This window comes from Rhinoderma darwinii, chromosome 3 (assembly GCF_050947455.1).
Source record: "Rhinoderma darwinii isolate aRhiDar2 chromosome 3, aRhiDar2.hap1, whole genome shotgun sequence".
In the NCBI taxonomy this organism is placed as follows: domain Eukaryota; kingdom Metazoa; phylum Chordata; class Amphibia; order Anura; family Rhinodermatidae; genus Rhinoderma; species Rhinoderma darwinii.
The window spans coordinates 345,225,591-345,240,328 of record NC_134689.1 but is presented as its reverse complement, the minus strand read 5'-3'; the positions used below and the strand labels follow the sequence as shown (position 1 = coordinate 345,240,328).

At 38.3% G+C, this 14,738-nt stretch overlaps 1 protein-coding gene across 2 annotated transcripts in view; it reads left to right on the top strand.

Annotated features, from left to right (window-relative positions):
• Window positions 1–14,738, top strand: part of UNC5D (unc-5 netrin receptor D) — a 601,240-nt gene that overhangs the window by 523,781 nt on the left and 62,721 nt on the right. For both annotated transcript variants that reach the window (XM_075858460.1, XM_075858459.1), the window contains exons 11-13: window positions 3,175–3,343; window positions 4,934–5,161; window positions 10,254–10,403. In XM_075858460.1, coding sequence (XP_075714575.1) covers window positions 3,175–3,343; window positions 4,934–5,161; window positions 10,254–10,403 — 547 coding nt within the window. The remainder of the gene's footprint in view (window positions 1–3,174; window positions 3,344–4,933; window positions 5,162–10,253; window positions 10,404–14,738) is intronic.

Here is a 14,738-nt window from a genome sequence, read left to right as displayed (position 1 = left end):
GTCTACAAGAAAAGTTTTAGGGTATTGCCTCCCCATATGACCACTGAGACAAGCCGTAGTCTGAAGTCATGACATCATGTGTCACAAAAACTCCCTAGGCAACTGCAAGTCTTGCATACACTACAATTATACAATATCTCTATAAGCAATGTTGCATTTTAAACTTGCAAACAAAGCATTGTGTGTCCTCAAATTAATAGTAAAAGTCTCCATTATTTACTTAATGTAAAATAATGATGTTGAAAAGTATTCATATCCTGCCACCAAGGGACCTTGGACCTGCTGACTAAATACATTTGCACACTATAATAAGGATAATAAAAAGGCAGTGAATCCAGTATAGTTTGTAATCAATGTGAGCATTCGACCTATAAATACTAGACTTCCTCTTCTTTTATCCACTTACCCATCTTTTATCATTCATCAATCTTCCTATCTGTTACACTCTCCATCTTCTAATCTATCTGCTTCTTTCCTCCAGCTGGGAATCAAGATCCCGTCTTGTGTTCCCCTCCTTCCCTTTCTATATTCTCTGTACTAGTGCTGACCTTCTTTCTCTTCTTGTCGTCTCCATTAATGGTCTCCTGGGACTCTCTTCATACTTTCATGTATCTTGAATGGGACCTAATGGGTTTTTAGCACCTGTCTTTGAATTAAAAGCTTTTACCAACTGGAAAGGTGAAGAAGAAAACCTCTATTAAATGGGAACATACGCAAGGGACTAAACAATCCCCAAACACCACTTCTGTGTTTTCAAATTTATACGTTCAACACTTTTAAGATGGTATGCCCTGGAGCAACGCCATCTGTATCAGCCTAAAAGCCTGTACAGTACATTACACAATCCTTTTCTATGTCGCTTCACAACTATGATATATATGTATGTATATATATATATATATATATATATATATATATATATATATATATATATATACTATACTGATGAACCATGAACTGCAATTGTGTTTTCAGGTTAAGAAAATAAAACAAATATCTACTGTATGATCATGACCCGGTTAAATTCCTTTCGATGAGAAATTCCGTTCTATCAATGTTTTTCTTTTTTCCCTTATTGCTTTTAATTGTATTTTTCTTATGTCAAATGGCACGGCTCCATTCTGTCAGGTTTTGCATTGCTATTGGTGAGCAGAATAGTATTGACTCCTAAGCCATGCTGCTCAGTAAAACAATGAAATTCAATAAACCATTACACCATTAAAGTCAAAAGCTTCATAAGGCTTCCGTATACTTCTGTTTCAATCCATTTAAGACTAATCCATCAGAAATGAAAGCCTTGATGTCAGTGTAGACATTGCCCAATATGGAACAAAGATTGTAGTAGGGTCTTGCTTTAAATTTGCATTGAATTCTTGAACTCAATTAAGAAACCGAAGACCTATACAAGTATACAAAAAACAAACAAAACAATACAACAAATCTCTAATGTCTGGTCTTCAGGTACTAAAATGTACTATTTGGACTTGGATAACTAACAAAAAAAACGCATCCTTTTTCATTACATTCATTCTCTGGGTTGTAAAAAGTATATTAACCCCTTCAGGTTGCTATTTGAAGTTTTTGGAAAGATGACTGTGAGCAGAGCTGTTGTGCCAGTACATAGTAAAGATAATGCAATAGATAATTCAGTCTGAAGTAAAAAAACACACATACTTTTAGTATGTCATGGCTGTTGCCTGCATGGTATGTGATAAACCTACAAGATTTACTGGTTGCCACAGACGAAAGCTCTGTTATCCAGCTGTCAGAGAATCTAATCCTATTATTACGTTTTCCAACCAATGCTACTGTATAAAAGCAACCAGGCGTGGACACCAGTAAACTCAGTGTTAGGTCATCAGAGCTTTAACTTGACTGCAAAAAGCGAATACAGTATAAATAGGAGAAAGTTATAGCTTAGAAACAGTAGAACTAATCTCTATTAGGACAAGAGACTAAACTTCTCACAGTGAATATCATAATGTTGTGCAGTATTGCCCTATGATTTTTAATGTTGGAGTAGACATGTCTACTCTGAGGATAACATATCAGCGTCTCGGTCTATAAGAACTATTCTTCACTTATACGAGACTGCTGGTGCTAGGATTCAAAACCACATTAGAACAGCCTAAATCTCTCTCTCTAAAGCCAGACTTGAACATGGATTCGAAACGTTTTTGCTAGATTTTCTCATATCCCCTTCCTTCCTGACCAGGCACATTTTCGAGTTTTAGCCATGTGCAAATTTAATAGAAAATTATTTTTCTTTTTCTCGACCAACCTATATTTATTTGGTCTTGTTTTTCTCAGAACATATGGGGTTCGATATTGTGTAATAAAATAAGTGATATATTTAACTTTTTTTTTAAGTATAGAAGGAAAAAATGCAAAAAAAAAAAGAGGTTTCCCTTTTAGTTAGCTTTAACGTGCAGGTGAAATCAAACTAACTGGCAAGTGGTTGTGCCACTAATTGGCACAATTTTGGAATGTTTGTTTATTATTGCATGGCTTTTGTAAGACATCAAACATTCCCAAAAAAATTGTGATTTGCAGTGAAAATGCAATTTTTTTTAACCACATCACCACACCCCTTTAGCTGCTTTGTGTGTCATTACCCTAAAATGAGACAGATAGATCATAATAATAATATTTTTATTTATATAGCGCAAAAAAATCTGCATTTTTGTAGATAGATTTGATAAAAAAAACATATTTATTTGGGAAATAAAAGAAGGGGAAAGTGTAATGTGTTACATTGTGTTGAAACAATACATATCGATCTACCTCTCTGACGGGCTGTGAGGAGAAGGAGATGGTACAAACACTATAAAAGTTTGTTATTTACTAGCCAACTTTTTTGTGATTGCTTTGACTGGATGCCACAGTGATCATATGCCTGAAGAGCATGCTGATTTGTCTTCGGGTAAAACTTTGGTGGAGTGGAGGAGCGTGAAGGGGGAAACTCTGCAGGACATTTTAAAAACGTTCTTGCAGAGTTAGGTGTAGACCGGCAGAACGTTCATAGTCTATGGGCAGTCAGCAACTGGATATAATGTATCAAGTCATTCAACGTTACAAAAGATTTTACTATAACGGAAATAATTGGACTTGTGGTTAATATTGTTGCTCTTGGCACCACATAAGGTTTAATGTCTCTCTTTGCTCTGTTAATAGTTTGCAACTGGATTGTTCAGAGGTTCTTCTGGGACCAGAAGTCACCTGTGGACCTCTTGATATGACCTTTCCTACTCCTGTGGCCTTAACCATCCCTCACTGCGCTGAAGTAAGCTGTGAGCACTGGAATGTCCGGCTCAAAAGAAGATCACAACAGGGCAAATGGGAGGCAAGTGACTTTTAACAATTCAATGTGTAATATACTGTACCTATCACATGTTAAAGCATGCCTCCAGTTAAAAATACATTTCAATATGTATTGGTACTTATTAATATAAGGTGCTTTGCAATATATTTTATTAGAGAACTGTGCCGCCATTAGTTAATGATCGCAGCCAGCCGCAATCAGACACCCCTGTGGCATTTTAGACAGAGTGGCTGGGGTCTATCTTCTTGGCACCCGTATCCACTTGGAGTCCTCAGCCAATAGGCTCCTACAGAGACTAAGTTGTTTTGTGGGTACGGAAGCATAGCTGAGCCCGTCTCCTACAGGTAATGGCAGCCATGCAGCAGGGATGTCCAGTGTAGTGAAGGGAGGCATCGTCCTCTAATAACCTGTATTACAAAGAGGATTTTACTAGCACATATTATCATTTATTTAAACTAAGAGGTACACTTAAAAGGGGTTCACGAGATTCAAGACATCTAACAGGACTGAGGATATCTAGTGCTAACATTTACTTTTACATCTGCTGCTAAAATTGACCACTAAACACTGTTTTGGGGGACTTTGGTGGCAGGAGTAGAGACCTTGCTTGTTTATATCTACTTTCTGGACAATCAATCTTGTACAAGGTGTATAAGTTATCAAACCTTGGTCTCGATGCAAATATAGTTCCCCTATAGTATTTGGGCACCAGTTAAAGGGGTTGTCAAAGATTAGAAAAATATGACGTGAAATGGCTGCCGTGCCGATGTTTGGAGTACTGCGTTATGCTACTGCAGACCATGTGTTTTTTATAGAAAATAAAATAAAGTGAAGAAATATTGAATCGACGAGTGCCGTGTCTATTTTCCTCCTTGCTTTTTTCATAAATTGTGGGTTGTAATTGTCTTGCTAAAACTGATAATTAATATTTTTTTTGCATCAGTAGTCTAGGATCACAACATTATTCCTTCCAGTTGGTTGCTATACTATAAATATTTTTTTGTACACCATATAAAAATATTGCTTATAGCGGAATTGATTTCCATGAATAGAGCAGTATAGGACATTTATATAGTGCGAAATATGCAATCATCTTTTTATTGCCCCAATTCATCTAAAATAAAAATAAAAAGCAAATTTACAAAGATTCTTCATTAAAAATATACTAAAATGTTGTGTATACAGCTCCTATGCAGACGTTTATGTCTCTATGGTCCCAGACTACAAACAAACCCTGTGTAGTCGGATCTTGCAGTCATGTGTTACTCTACTCCATTTGCCCCTTATTTGGACTTACCTACAATAAGACAGGGGTCAGATAAAAGGGAGTAACAATATGCCATCAATTATTTTTAGTACGGGATTCATGTAATATGATAGAGTCACAGCTTTATTGGTAAGTTACCACCGCTTAAGGACATTATTGTTATTTTTATATAATAGGTCATTGCATTCTCAGGTATAATAGAAAATATGTATTGACTTCTTAAGAACTTTTGGGGGCTAATAGTAGTGGTTCCTTCTGACGTATTGTCAAATACTCTCTGTGTAATAAATGTTTAATCATTGAAGAATTAAACAATTAAAACTCCCTCTGAATTTCTTCTTTAGGAAGTAATGTCAACTGATGATGAAACCACCTCCTTTTACTGCCTTTTGGATACCTTTTCTTGCCATATATTAATGGACAGCTTTGGCACTTATGCTTTGGTGGGGGAACCTCTCACAGACTGTGCAGTAAAGGAGCTCAAAGTAGCTGTGTTTGGCTGTATGTCCTGCAATTCCTTGGATTATAACCTGAGGGTTTACTGTATAGACAACACCCCATGTGCATTCCAGGTAAGGGCACCTGCAATTTGTATGTCTTTAATTTGTGATGTATAGTCAAATACTTGTTGTTTGTTTCTTTGCTCGAACTTATGGTATGTAATAATATCTGAATTAACTGGCATGTTCTTTTACTTAACGTCTTGTATTATTGTTGGAACATGAATAATTTAGGTCCAATCACACACTTTACAGCCTGTACAAAGAAGAAAGGGGTTTATAGCAAAAATAAAAAGTCTTGACTTCAAGACTTCACTCAACCATCTCAAGGCAGAAGGTTTCATTGATATTTCTTCCCTCCTTGTTTGTGAGACAAGTGTGGCATGACCATTGGCCTTGTTCCTCGCTCCTCTGTTCTATATATGGAGTCCATTTTAGTCAACCACATTTGCAAGGAAGGCAGATCCGAGACCCTCCAAAATGAAATCTTTACCCACTCCTTTGTGTGCTTACATTACAATGCCTGTGGGAGGAGGGATCCTTGCGTATATAGAAACCACCTGTGGATAAGGGGATGCTACCAACCTCAGTTTGGCTGCCTTTTCCATATAACCCATAATTGATAACCTATATAATACATTCTCCCTTCAGAATGAAATAACTGACTATTAAAGACTTGTATTTCTGTACTTTAAATAAGGTTCTGCTGAGATCATGTTTGGATGTACATTTGGTGAATACGCTAGAAGCACTTTATGACGTATTCACAGATGTACAATTCTTCAATAGCCAAATGTATGCCAAAATAGTTTCTCAACCCTTTTGACATACTGTATGTTTGGATGGTATATGTCAGTATACCTTTTATAAAGTGCATTGTGGTATCCTCTTGCTTTTTAATACAAGTGAAAGCCATAAAAAAAAGTATACAGTGCAAAAAAAAAAATTCTTACAATGGGAGTCAATGGCAGACATATGCAACTGTATAAACATACAGTTGCATACATCTAGGCATACGTTCGGTGGCATACTCATACTCCAAATTTTTTTACACCGAATGCATGCCGCAAACGTGATGTCCTGTGTAATGAGCCTATAGTAAGACATAAGGAAGCTTACTACTTACTATATTAAAGCAGAACAAAGCAAAGAATATTAAATCTTATAAAATGAGATTAGGCATCCTTATACAGTCACATTATCACGTGGATTTTTACAAAATTTGACACTTTGGGTAATTCTAATGAGATTGCATCCAGTTTATATCAGCGAGTCTGATATAGAGTTTTTGTGCTGTATGATTTTCTTCCCAGGACAGTATTATTCATAGAGGAGATGCAAATGAAGGAAGAACTTACAATAATGTGACCACCACTGTGTGGCAAGGGTGGAACCATTTTCCTCAATGGAAAAATGTTAGCATTCATAAACCACGCGCCTTTGAATTTTGGTTCTTCACACATGATGTCCCACTGTGTATAGATGATTGTTACCCTCTCGGTGGATATAATATCTTATAAACTTTCACAGACAGAGCTGCTCTCACTTTTCCTATTTCCGTGATCCCTGTTTAATGTATAGTCTGGAAGTAGAAATTGGACATTAAAAGTAAGCAATAGGAAAGATTTCTGGAGCAAGAAGATGTCCTCCTCCCCGTACCCTCTAAAAATGAGCAGCAGTATGATAATCAGAGATGGTACAGAGAGCACAGACGGTGAAAGAGGAGAGCGAACACATTTTCAGCCTGCAAATTGCGTTCATTTTAATCGGAGACAAAAGGACAAAGTTTCAGTCTCATCAGGTTGATCATATGAAGGACAAATCAAAGCGGTTCCTCTGCCTTTGTTCTTATAATAAAATGAGAGTGTCAAACATAGCAATTGCTCACTTTCCGAAAATGATCTATGTTTCTCATGTGCTGTGTCCCTTCTTAGAAGTTCTTAGCTGCACATTGGTTTCAGTATCTTTTATATACCTGTACAGAATAAGAAGCTGACGATATCTGGATAAACATAATGTATTACAGCTGTCTTCACCCCTAAAATAACGTCAGCTCTAAGGAACAGTAGTGGCAAACTATTGAAACAAATATATGGTGATTACCTTGCACAAACTTGGTAGGAAAGCCGCAAGAAGGATATTCAGCTTACCAAAGTTTACTGCGTAGAAAGTGTTTCTTTGAGGGTGTTTTTTAATTGCTTTTTTTTGTAACGTTTTAGAAACAAACTATCCAGAAAAAAAATATCCTGGAAATACAAAGATAAATGTACAAAGCACCATCACACAAAAAGTTAATAAACAGAGAAGCCCGTTTTACTGCTTTTGACAGTAATGAAGTAGAGGCTGAGAATATTTGAATGTCCTCAGCACTGCATTTCAAGTGTTAGGTGTCGTGCCCATAGCAGAGCTTTGTACAGGAGGCTTTATGGAATGCCCACAAGGTCCCTACAGCCCAGTACAACCAAGGTGTAGGCATTTCATGTCCTGCTATATAGTGCTCCATATTTTGTTGATATTCCCCCTTATAATCAATTCTTTATTTGAGAATGCTTCAATTAATTTCAGTTGCTTATATAGTGCCAAAGACATTATCGTCATACGAATAAATTCTTAATTTTCCTATCTGAGACACACACACACACACACACACACACACACACACACACACACTAAGACCATCTTAATAAAAAGCCAATTAACCTACCAGTATGTTCTTTCAGAGTGTAAGTGGAAATTAAAAAAAAAAACCCAGAGGAAACACTTGGAGAACATACAAACTTCATGCAGATGTTGCCCTTGATCAGACTCGAGCCCACAAACCCAGTGTTGCAAGACTACAGTGCAAAGCACTGTGCTGCCAGGCTGGAATACCTCCATAATACAATGCCCTATTAAATGTGAGCGCTATACCTAACTTCCTGTAAAAAAGCAGAAACCTAACGAACCCATTAGAAGTCCATAAGATCCATTAGGATCTATTACACCAGGGACTAAATGTCATCTATGTACAATATCCACATTCCAGTGCATTATCTGTATAAACAATGGTTTTATTGGGGTGTGGTTACCATACCTAGTACTGACTTTATGGCTGTAACCTATAAAACACTGAAGCTGGAAATCTTAAAAATAGAAGGTTGTCCAATGGTTGCAGTTTGTAACGTTTCTCTATTCTAGTTTCATTCTGACAGTTTACCTAAGATTTTGTATTGCTCGAATGCATCTAAATTAAGAACGGAGGAACTTTACCTATAGTCTTGATTGAATATATCCTTGTATTTTGTGTATACAGCTCCTATGCAGACCTATGTGTCTCAATTACAGACTACAAACAAATCTTATGTATAGTCAGTCGTCTGCAGTCATGTTGCATTGGATAAACAAACACTTTTTACCTAGTTCCCAGCATGTTATATAAGTGTAAGCATGTATTCTGTACAGTCGTTTTCCTAGTGGACAATATTGGCCATAATTTCAAAAATATTGATTATAGTTACAAGAATTTTATAAATTCTCCTGGTCAAGAACAGCAGATTTGTGTAAATAGAAAATAAGAATTCATGGTGACAGCTTCTTCTTAAAAGCAGCAAAAATAAATAATTTGATTTTGCAGCTCGTCGACTCTGAAAAATAGGAACGCTTTCAGAGCCAAATCATTTATTGCTAGAGCTATACCTTCGAGCTGGCAACATTTGGCAAGCATGCCCACGGGCAAGCCATGCTCCTTTTCACAAATAATATGACAAAAAAATATGATGAATAATTCTGTATAAATGATAGGATACATAGAATATGCTTATTTTGGGAAGCTGGTTTCCCCCCTGACATGCACAGAAATAGGTCTGGCTGTTCCTTTGCAATTCCTTAAAGAGAATGTTATATAAAAGTGCTATGGCCATTTGTAATTCTAGTACTCAAGTATAAATACGTCATTGGAAACAGCCTGGACCTCTCTCTATTAGTCACAGCGGGGAGCTACTAATAAATAAAAGCTCTCGCTCTGGCAGACCAGTCCGGCTATAAATTAAATAGTTGACCATTCATTTGGAAGGCACCATGCAATACTATCTTTCTCCTGTAGCAGCCGCTCCAGGGATTATGTATGGCTGGCTGCAACTTCCCCTGGCAATATCATTTGTTTTCTAGGGATTTTATACGCCATACCCACAGAGATTAGCTAATGGCCAGTCTGGCTTCATTATAAAAGGGGTTATGATCATGAGACAAGCCGTTTATTTATTTAAGGTTATTCCCATCTTAGACGTTTATGGCATATTCACAGGATATGTCTTATAGATGCGGGTCCCAGCTCTGGGACCTGCACCCATATCAAGAACAGTTATCAAGATTGGTTCTCTTCCAATTGCTAAGACCTCCACCGATCGCCAAAACAAAGGTGCAGAAGCGCTCAGCCAAATGCAGTGCCCCTTTAGCTGTAATGGTATAACTTGGGCTCTTTTCGGCTCTTCTCGTAAAGACAGAGTTAGCTGAATACCAGCTCATAGACTGCTTTGAACCTGTCTTCAGCTAACCCCGCCTTTCCGAGAAGAGCCAAAAGAAGCCCAAGTTACACCATTACAGCTGTAGGGGCACTGCGGTCGGCTGAGCGCTTCTGCATCTTCATTTCGGCGACTAGTGGGGGTCTCAGCACCCATCAATCAAAACTTGGCACAATTCATAGTGATACCATGATGTACTGTATTATCACTGATTTTATACATGTTGGAATTTAATTTACACTTTCTATATTATATTATGTAAAGTGTTATCATTATATACAGACATTGCAGCCCTAAATAGTTAACTGACAAATTCTGCTCTGCTGCACCAGACCATATGAAGTAATACACATCAAATAAAAAAGTATATAAAGACGTGTTGCACTATAAGCAGCCAATACTTGATATGGTCAAGGTTGAGGTGTATCAGTGATATATTTGCCGGTTATTAGAATTCTGCCGGCATTCCATTACAACAAAATATCAGCCGGAGAATTGTGGTCAGGCCTGACACTAATAGCATTATTCTTTTCTCTTTATATCTGTTTTATGATCATTTTAATATAGCTCGCCACAGAAGATGACATTATTCTAAATGTCACTCAGACACCTTATAAAACCCTGTGGGTTCACCCTCTCATTGATTTCTCCTTTTCCTGTTGTAGGAAGTGCTTTCCGATGAGCGGCACCAAGGTGGACAGCTGTTGGAAGAACCAAAGTTGCTTCATTTCAAGGGGAATACCTTTAGCATCCAGATTTCTGTTCTCGACATCCCTCCTTTCCTCTGGAGGATCAAACCATTTACTGCATGTCAGGTACTAGAACCATTTGTTTTTGCTTCTATAGATCTTTTCCCTCGTGACGTACAGCAGGCATGGTGAACAACAACCTAGACTTTTTTTTTTTACTTAATACTCATTGATTAATAGCTAATGCATTTAGTGCTGCTGGAAGGATATCAGGTGAACAGCGGTAATGATTATTAAAGACTCCGGAGTCCATCTGTGTCTGATGCCAGAACTATCCCATCCCTGAAAGTTGCAGACAGAAGACGATAGCGTCAGCAGATCTAGGAGTACCGGAACAGAATGGGAACCAGAGTCTTACAGTATTAAAAGCTTAGAGGAAACAGGGCACTGAAATGTTGGATTTTCACAGGGTGCCTAATCACATAAATGGCAAATTCAGGGCAGACATATGTGCGGTTTAACATGTGCTTATCCTTATATGTTCATTTACGTTGTAAATTGGGTTAAACAGCTTGTTTGTGGATGAAAACAAGCGAATACTGTCACGATGCGGGGTGTGGACCCACTGGGCCGTACAGCGTAACGGGGTAGCAGCTGGCCAACAAGGTACAAAACAATGTTTATAGTTCGGAACGGGTACCTGAGGCAATGTAGACAGTAGCGGAAGCAGGACTTGACTTTCACAGCAGGCGGCACCGTGGATGCAGCAGAAGGCACGACTTGACATTCTCAGCAGGTAGCACCGTGGATGCAGCGGAAGACTCGACTTGACTTTCACTGTAGATACGATACAGGGTACAGGCAGCAGGAAAGGGTAACACTGGGAACTGAAAAACACTAGGAGACCATTTGCAAGACAAACTTAGGTATACAACAACGCTCAGGCAAGGAACCAGTGGGCAGAGCCCCTTTTTATAGTCCAACAGCCATTTGGGCTAATAATTGATGTGTGACAGCTGGACGCGTACTGGCCCTTTAAGGCCGTGCACGCACGGGCGCGCGCGCACCCTGCGGGAATCAGTCCGAGGACCCAGAAGTGAGTGCCAGCGTCTCCCTGGAGGGAGCTGACGCCGTGAAGAGAGATGTCCATGGCCAGTGCCGTCAAGGTGTAAGTCTAAACGACGACCCCCGGCCATAGACGTTACAGATACGGTGTATTAGAGACCGATTTACTCCTTTATAATGGGGACGTTATAATGTGGTACCATAAATTCATAAACATGCACACAAAAGCAAACATACAAATAAATAGAAAGATAGATAGATAGATAGATAGATAGATAGATAGATAGATAGATAGATAGATAGATAGATAGATAGATAGATAGATAGATAGATAGATAGATAGATAGATAGATAGATAGATAGATAGATAGATAGATAGAAAAATGTCAGCCGCACAGCCAAAACTAGTAGTGATGAGGGTGCAAGCCCGCCAGGGACACAACAAAAGTCACCTAAATGTATAGTTCCAAAAATCAGGCAGCACTCCAGAGAGGTAGCAAAAAAGTTAAAGTGCTTTATTAATCCATCAGTCAGATGCAACGTTTCAGCTCTACAATAGAGCCTTTCTCAAGCTAGAGATAGATAGATTCTCACACATATCGTGAGAATATTTTCAGGGTTCAGCGATCAGGTTATTCCTCGCCCTGAAAACCAAGACCCTTTACAAGGGTTGGAGTGTGAAAAGCAGAGGGTCCCCCAGAATTTGCTTCCTGGTCTAGCCACCAGAAATCCTGTACGACATGGTGGGTTCACTATACCCCCTGCCATCCGAAAATATCATTACTACGATATATTGGACAGGGAGCGTCACACCTTCCAAATGTATGTTAGCAAAAAGTAGGGGGCAGATTGGAAGGTGTATTACTGGAGTATGAAGATACACAGGGTTTATTTGTAGTCTTTAACCATGAAGACAAAAGGAATTGAATCAGAAGCTGTTAAAACAGTAGGTTTTTAATCAAGACTTTTTGCTCAGTTTCTTCATTTTTTATTTTATATGTATTTAAGAAATAAAATAAAAATAAAAAAAGTTATAAATGGTGGATATAACCTCTAACCCTTTACTGACCAGCCTATTTTAAACCTTAATAACAATGCTATTTTTTAAGCTTTTCCATTGTCTCATTCCAAGAGATATAACTGTTTTAGATTTGCGTAAACAGAGCTGTATAAAGTCTTGTTTTTTGCGGGCCAAGTTTTTTAATAGCACCCTCTCCCCAAAACCACTCAGATGCAGCGCTCGCTATGTGCCGCATCTGAAGGGTTAAACAAGCGAGATCGATATTGATATCGATCTCGCCCGTTCGAGCAGGGATGCTCGCAGCCCTCAGCTACCAAAGGTAGCTGAAAGCAGGGAGATTTAATGGCTCCCTGTTCTATTTATTTATTCTGATGCAGTGGTGTTAAAAGGCTACTGCATCGGAATAAAGCCCGTTAGTGACTGCCGTAAAAACCCTATGGGGCGGTCACTAACAGGTTAAGATTATGGCTTTTTCTATTGCTTAACACAGAAAATTAAAATATAATAAAATAAATAATTCTCCATATTGTAGGTATAAAAATAAAATATATGTTCCAATTGATTTCACATGGATGTTTACAGGCCTTCAAGATTTTAAGGGTTGTAAATGGATTTCACTCAAAACCTATTTCATAACAGTAACATTTAGGAAGTTAAACCTGATCAAATGTGTGAGATGAGTACTGTGTTTTAAAATTAATCTAATTAAAGAACATTTACGGTAGTTATAAAATCAAAAACTTCACTGGAAATTTTCTACCATACTATTCAGACATTTCTGCATTTCCAAAGCTGGATATAGAAGATGGATATGGAGTTTTTTTTCCATAGTACTCCATACAGTAGATGTATTACAGAAGTATTCTTCCCTAGAGGCATTACATGTAGGGGAAAATATTTTTCTCATATGACACATAATAGAGAATTGTAAGACACACCCAAAGTATGGAGCAGCATGGGAACCTGTCTGACGCTGTAAAGCCTTTCATTATAGGGTATGTTCACACGCAGTAGCAAAATACGTCTGAAATTACAGAGCTGTTTTTGCCTGAAAACTGCTCCTGATTTTCAGAAGTTTTTTAACAACTCGCATTTTTTTGCGGCGTATTTTATGGACATTATTGGAGCTGTTTTTCAATGGAGTCAATGAAAAACGTCCCAAGAAGTGACATGCACTTCTTTGACGCGGGCGTCTTTTTGAGCGCCGTATTTTGACAGCGAAGTGAAAATTACACCTTGTGGGAACAGAACATCGTAAAACCCATTGAAAAAAGGTAAAACACCCCAATTACGTCTGAAAACAGTGCGTGTGAACATACCCTAATAATCTTTATATAGCGCCAAACCTATTCCGCAGTACTTTGCAATTCAGAGGGAACATGTACAGACAATATCAGAAATTACACAGTGACAAAGCTAATTTATAATTCAACCAAGAGGAGTGAGGAAATTGCTCTCAAGAACTTACAATCTAAGAGGAAATAAGGGAGAAACAAAATGTAAATAATGCTTGTACAGTACAAAGGTCCAGCAGTCTTTTATACATATGGGGTAGTAAACATGTGCCGGTCACCAGCCAGTATCTGTGTATGACAGACATGAAGTGCATGAGGGTACAGGGAGTGTGGGGGATACTGCAGAATTAAGTAATCAGGTTCTGAGGAATAATGTAATGGGGAAAGGAGGTAAAGAAAGGACATTAGATTAGAGCATGTGATAGGCCCATCTAAAGTTATGTGTTTTCAGAGCACGCCTTAAACTGTAGATGTTGGGAATTAATCTGATTGTTCAGGGTAGCGCATTCCAGCGGACCGGAGCAGCATGATTACAGTCTTAGAGATGGGAATGTTAGGATAGGAGTATGGCGGATGTTGCTTTTAAAACGTTGGCAGAATATGGAGCATGAGTAGGGTTGTAGATAGAAATGAGGAAGGAGATTTAAGCCTCTTGTATGTAGCTCCACGTATGCAGAAAACCTAAGGCTCTGTTCACATCTGCGTTGGAACCTCCACTCAGAGACTCTGTTGCAAGTTCCGTCACATTTTTTGGGAAGAATAGCTATTTGTCCTGTCAAAATTAATTAGTAATGCTATTTAAAGGGATTGTCCAGTTGATGAATCTGGCGAACACTGCCATGGGGAGAGACTGGCATATAACCCAAATGGTGCACTAGCATTAATAAATGTCCCCCTATGGACTCATCAAAACTGTAGTTGGCCAATCACAATGCAGATTTCATTTTTCCAGAGCAGTTTGTGAGATGAAAGTTGAGGTCTGATTAGTTGCTTTGGGAAACTAGGCCAGTTTTTGTATTAGATTTTTATGATAAATGAGGCTCACTGTTACCAATGTTCTGCCAGAGAGAGCTAGCAGAT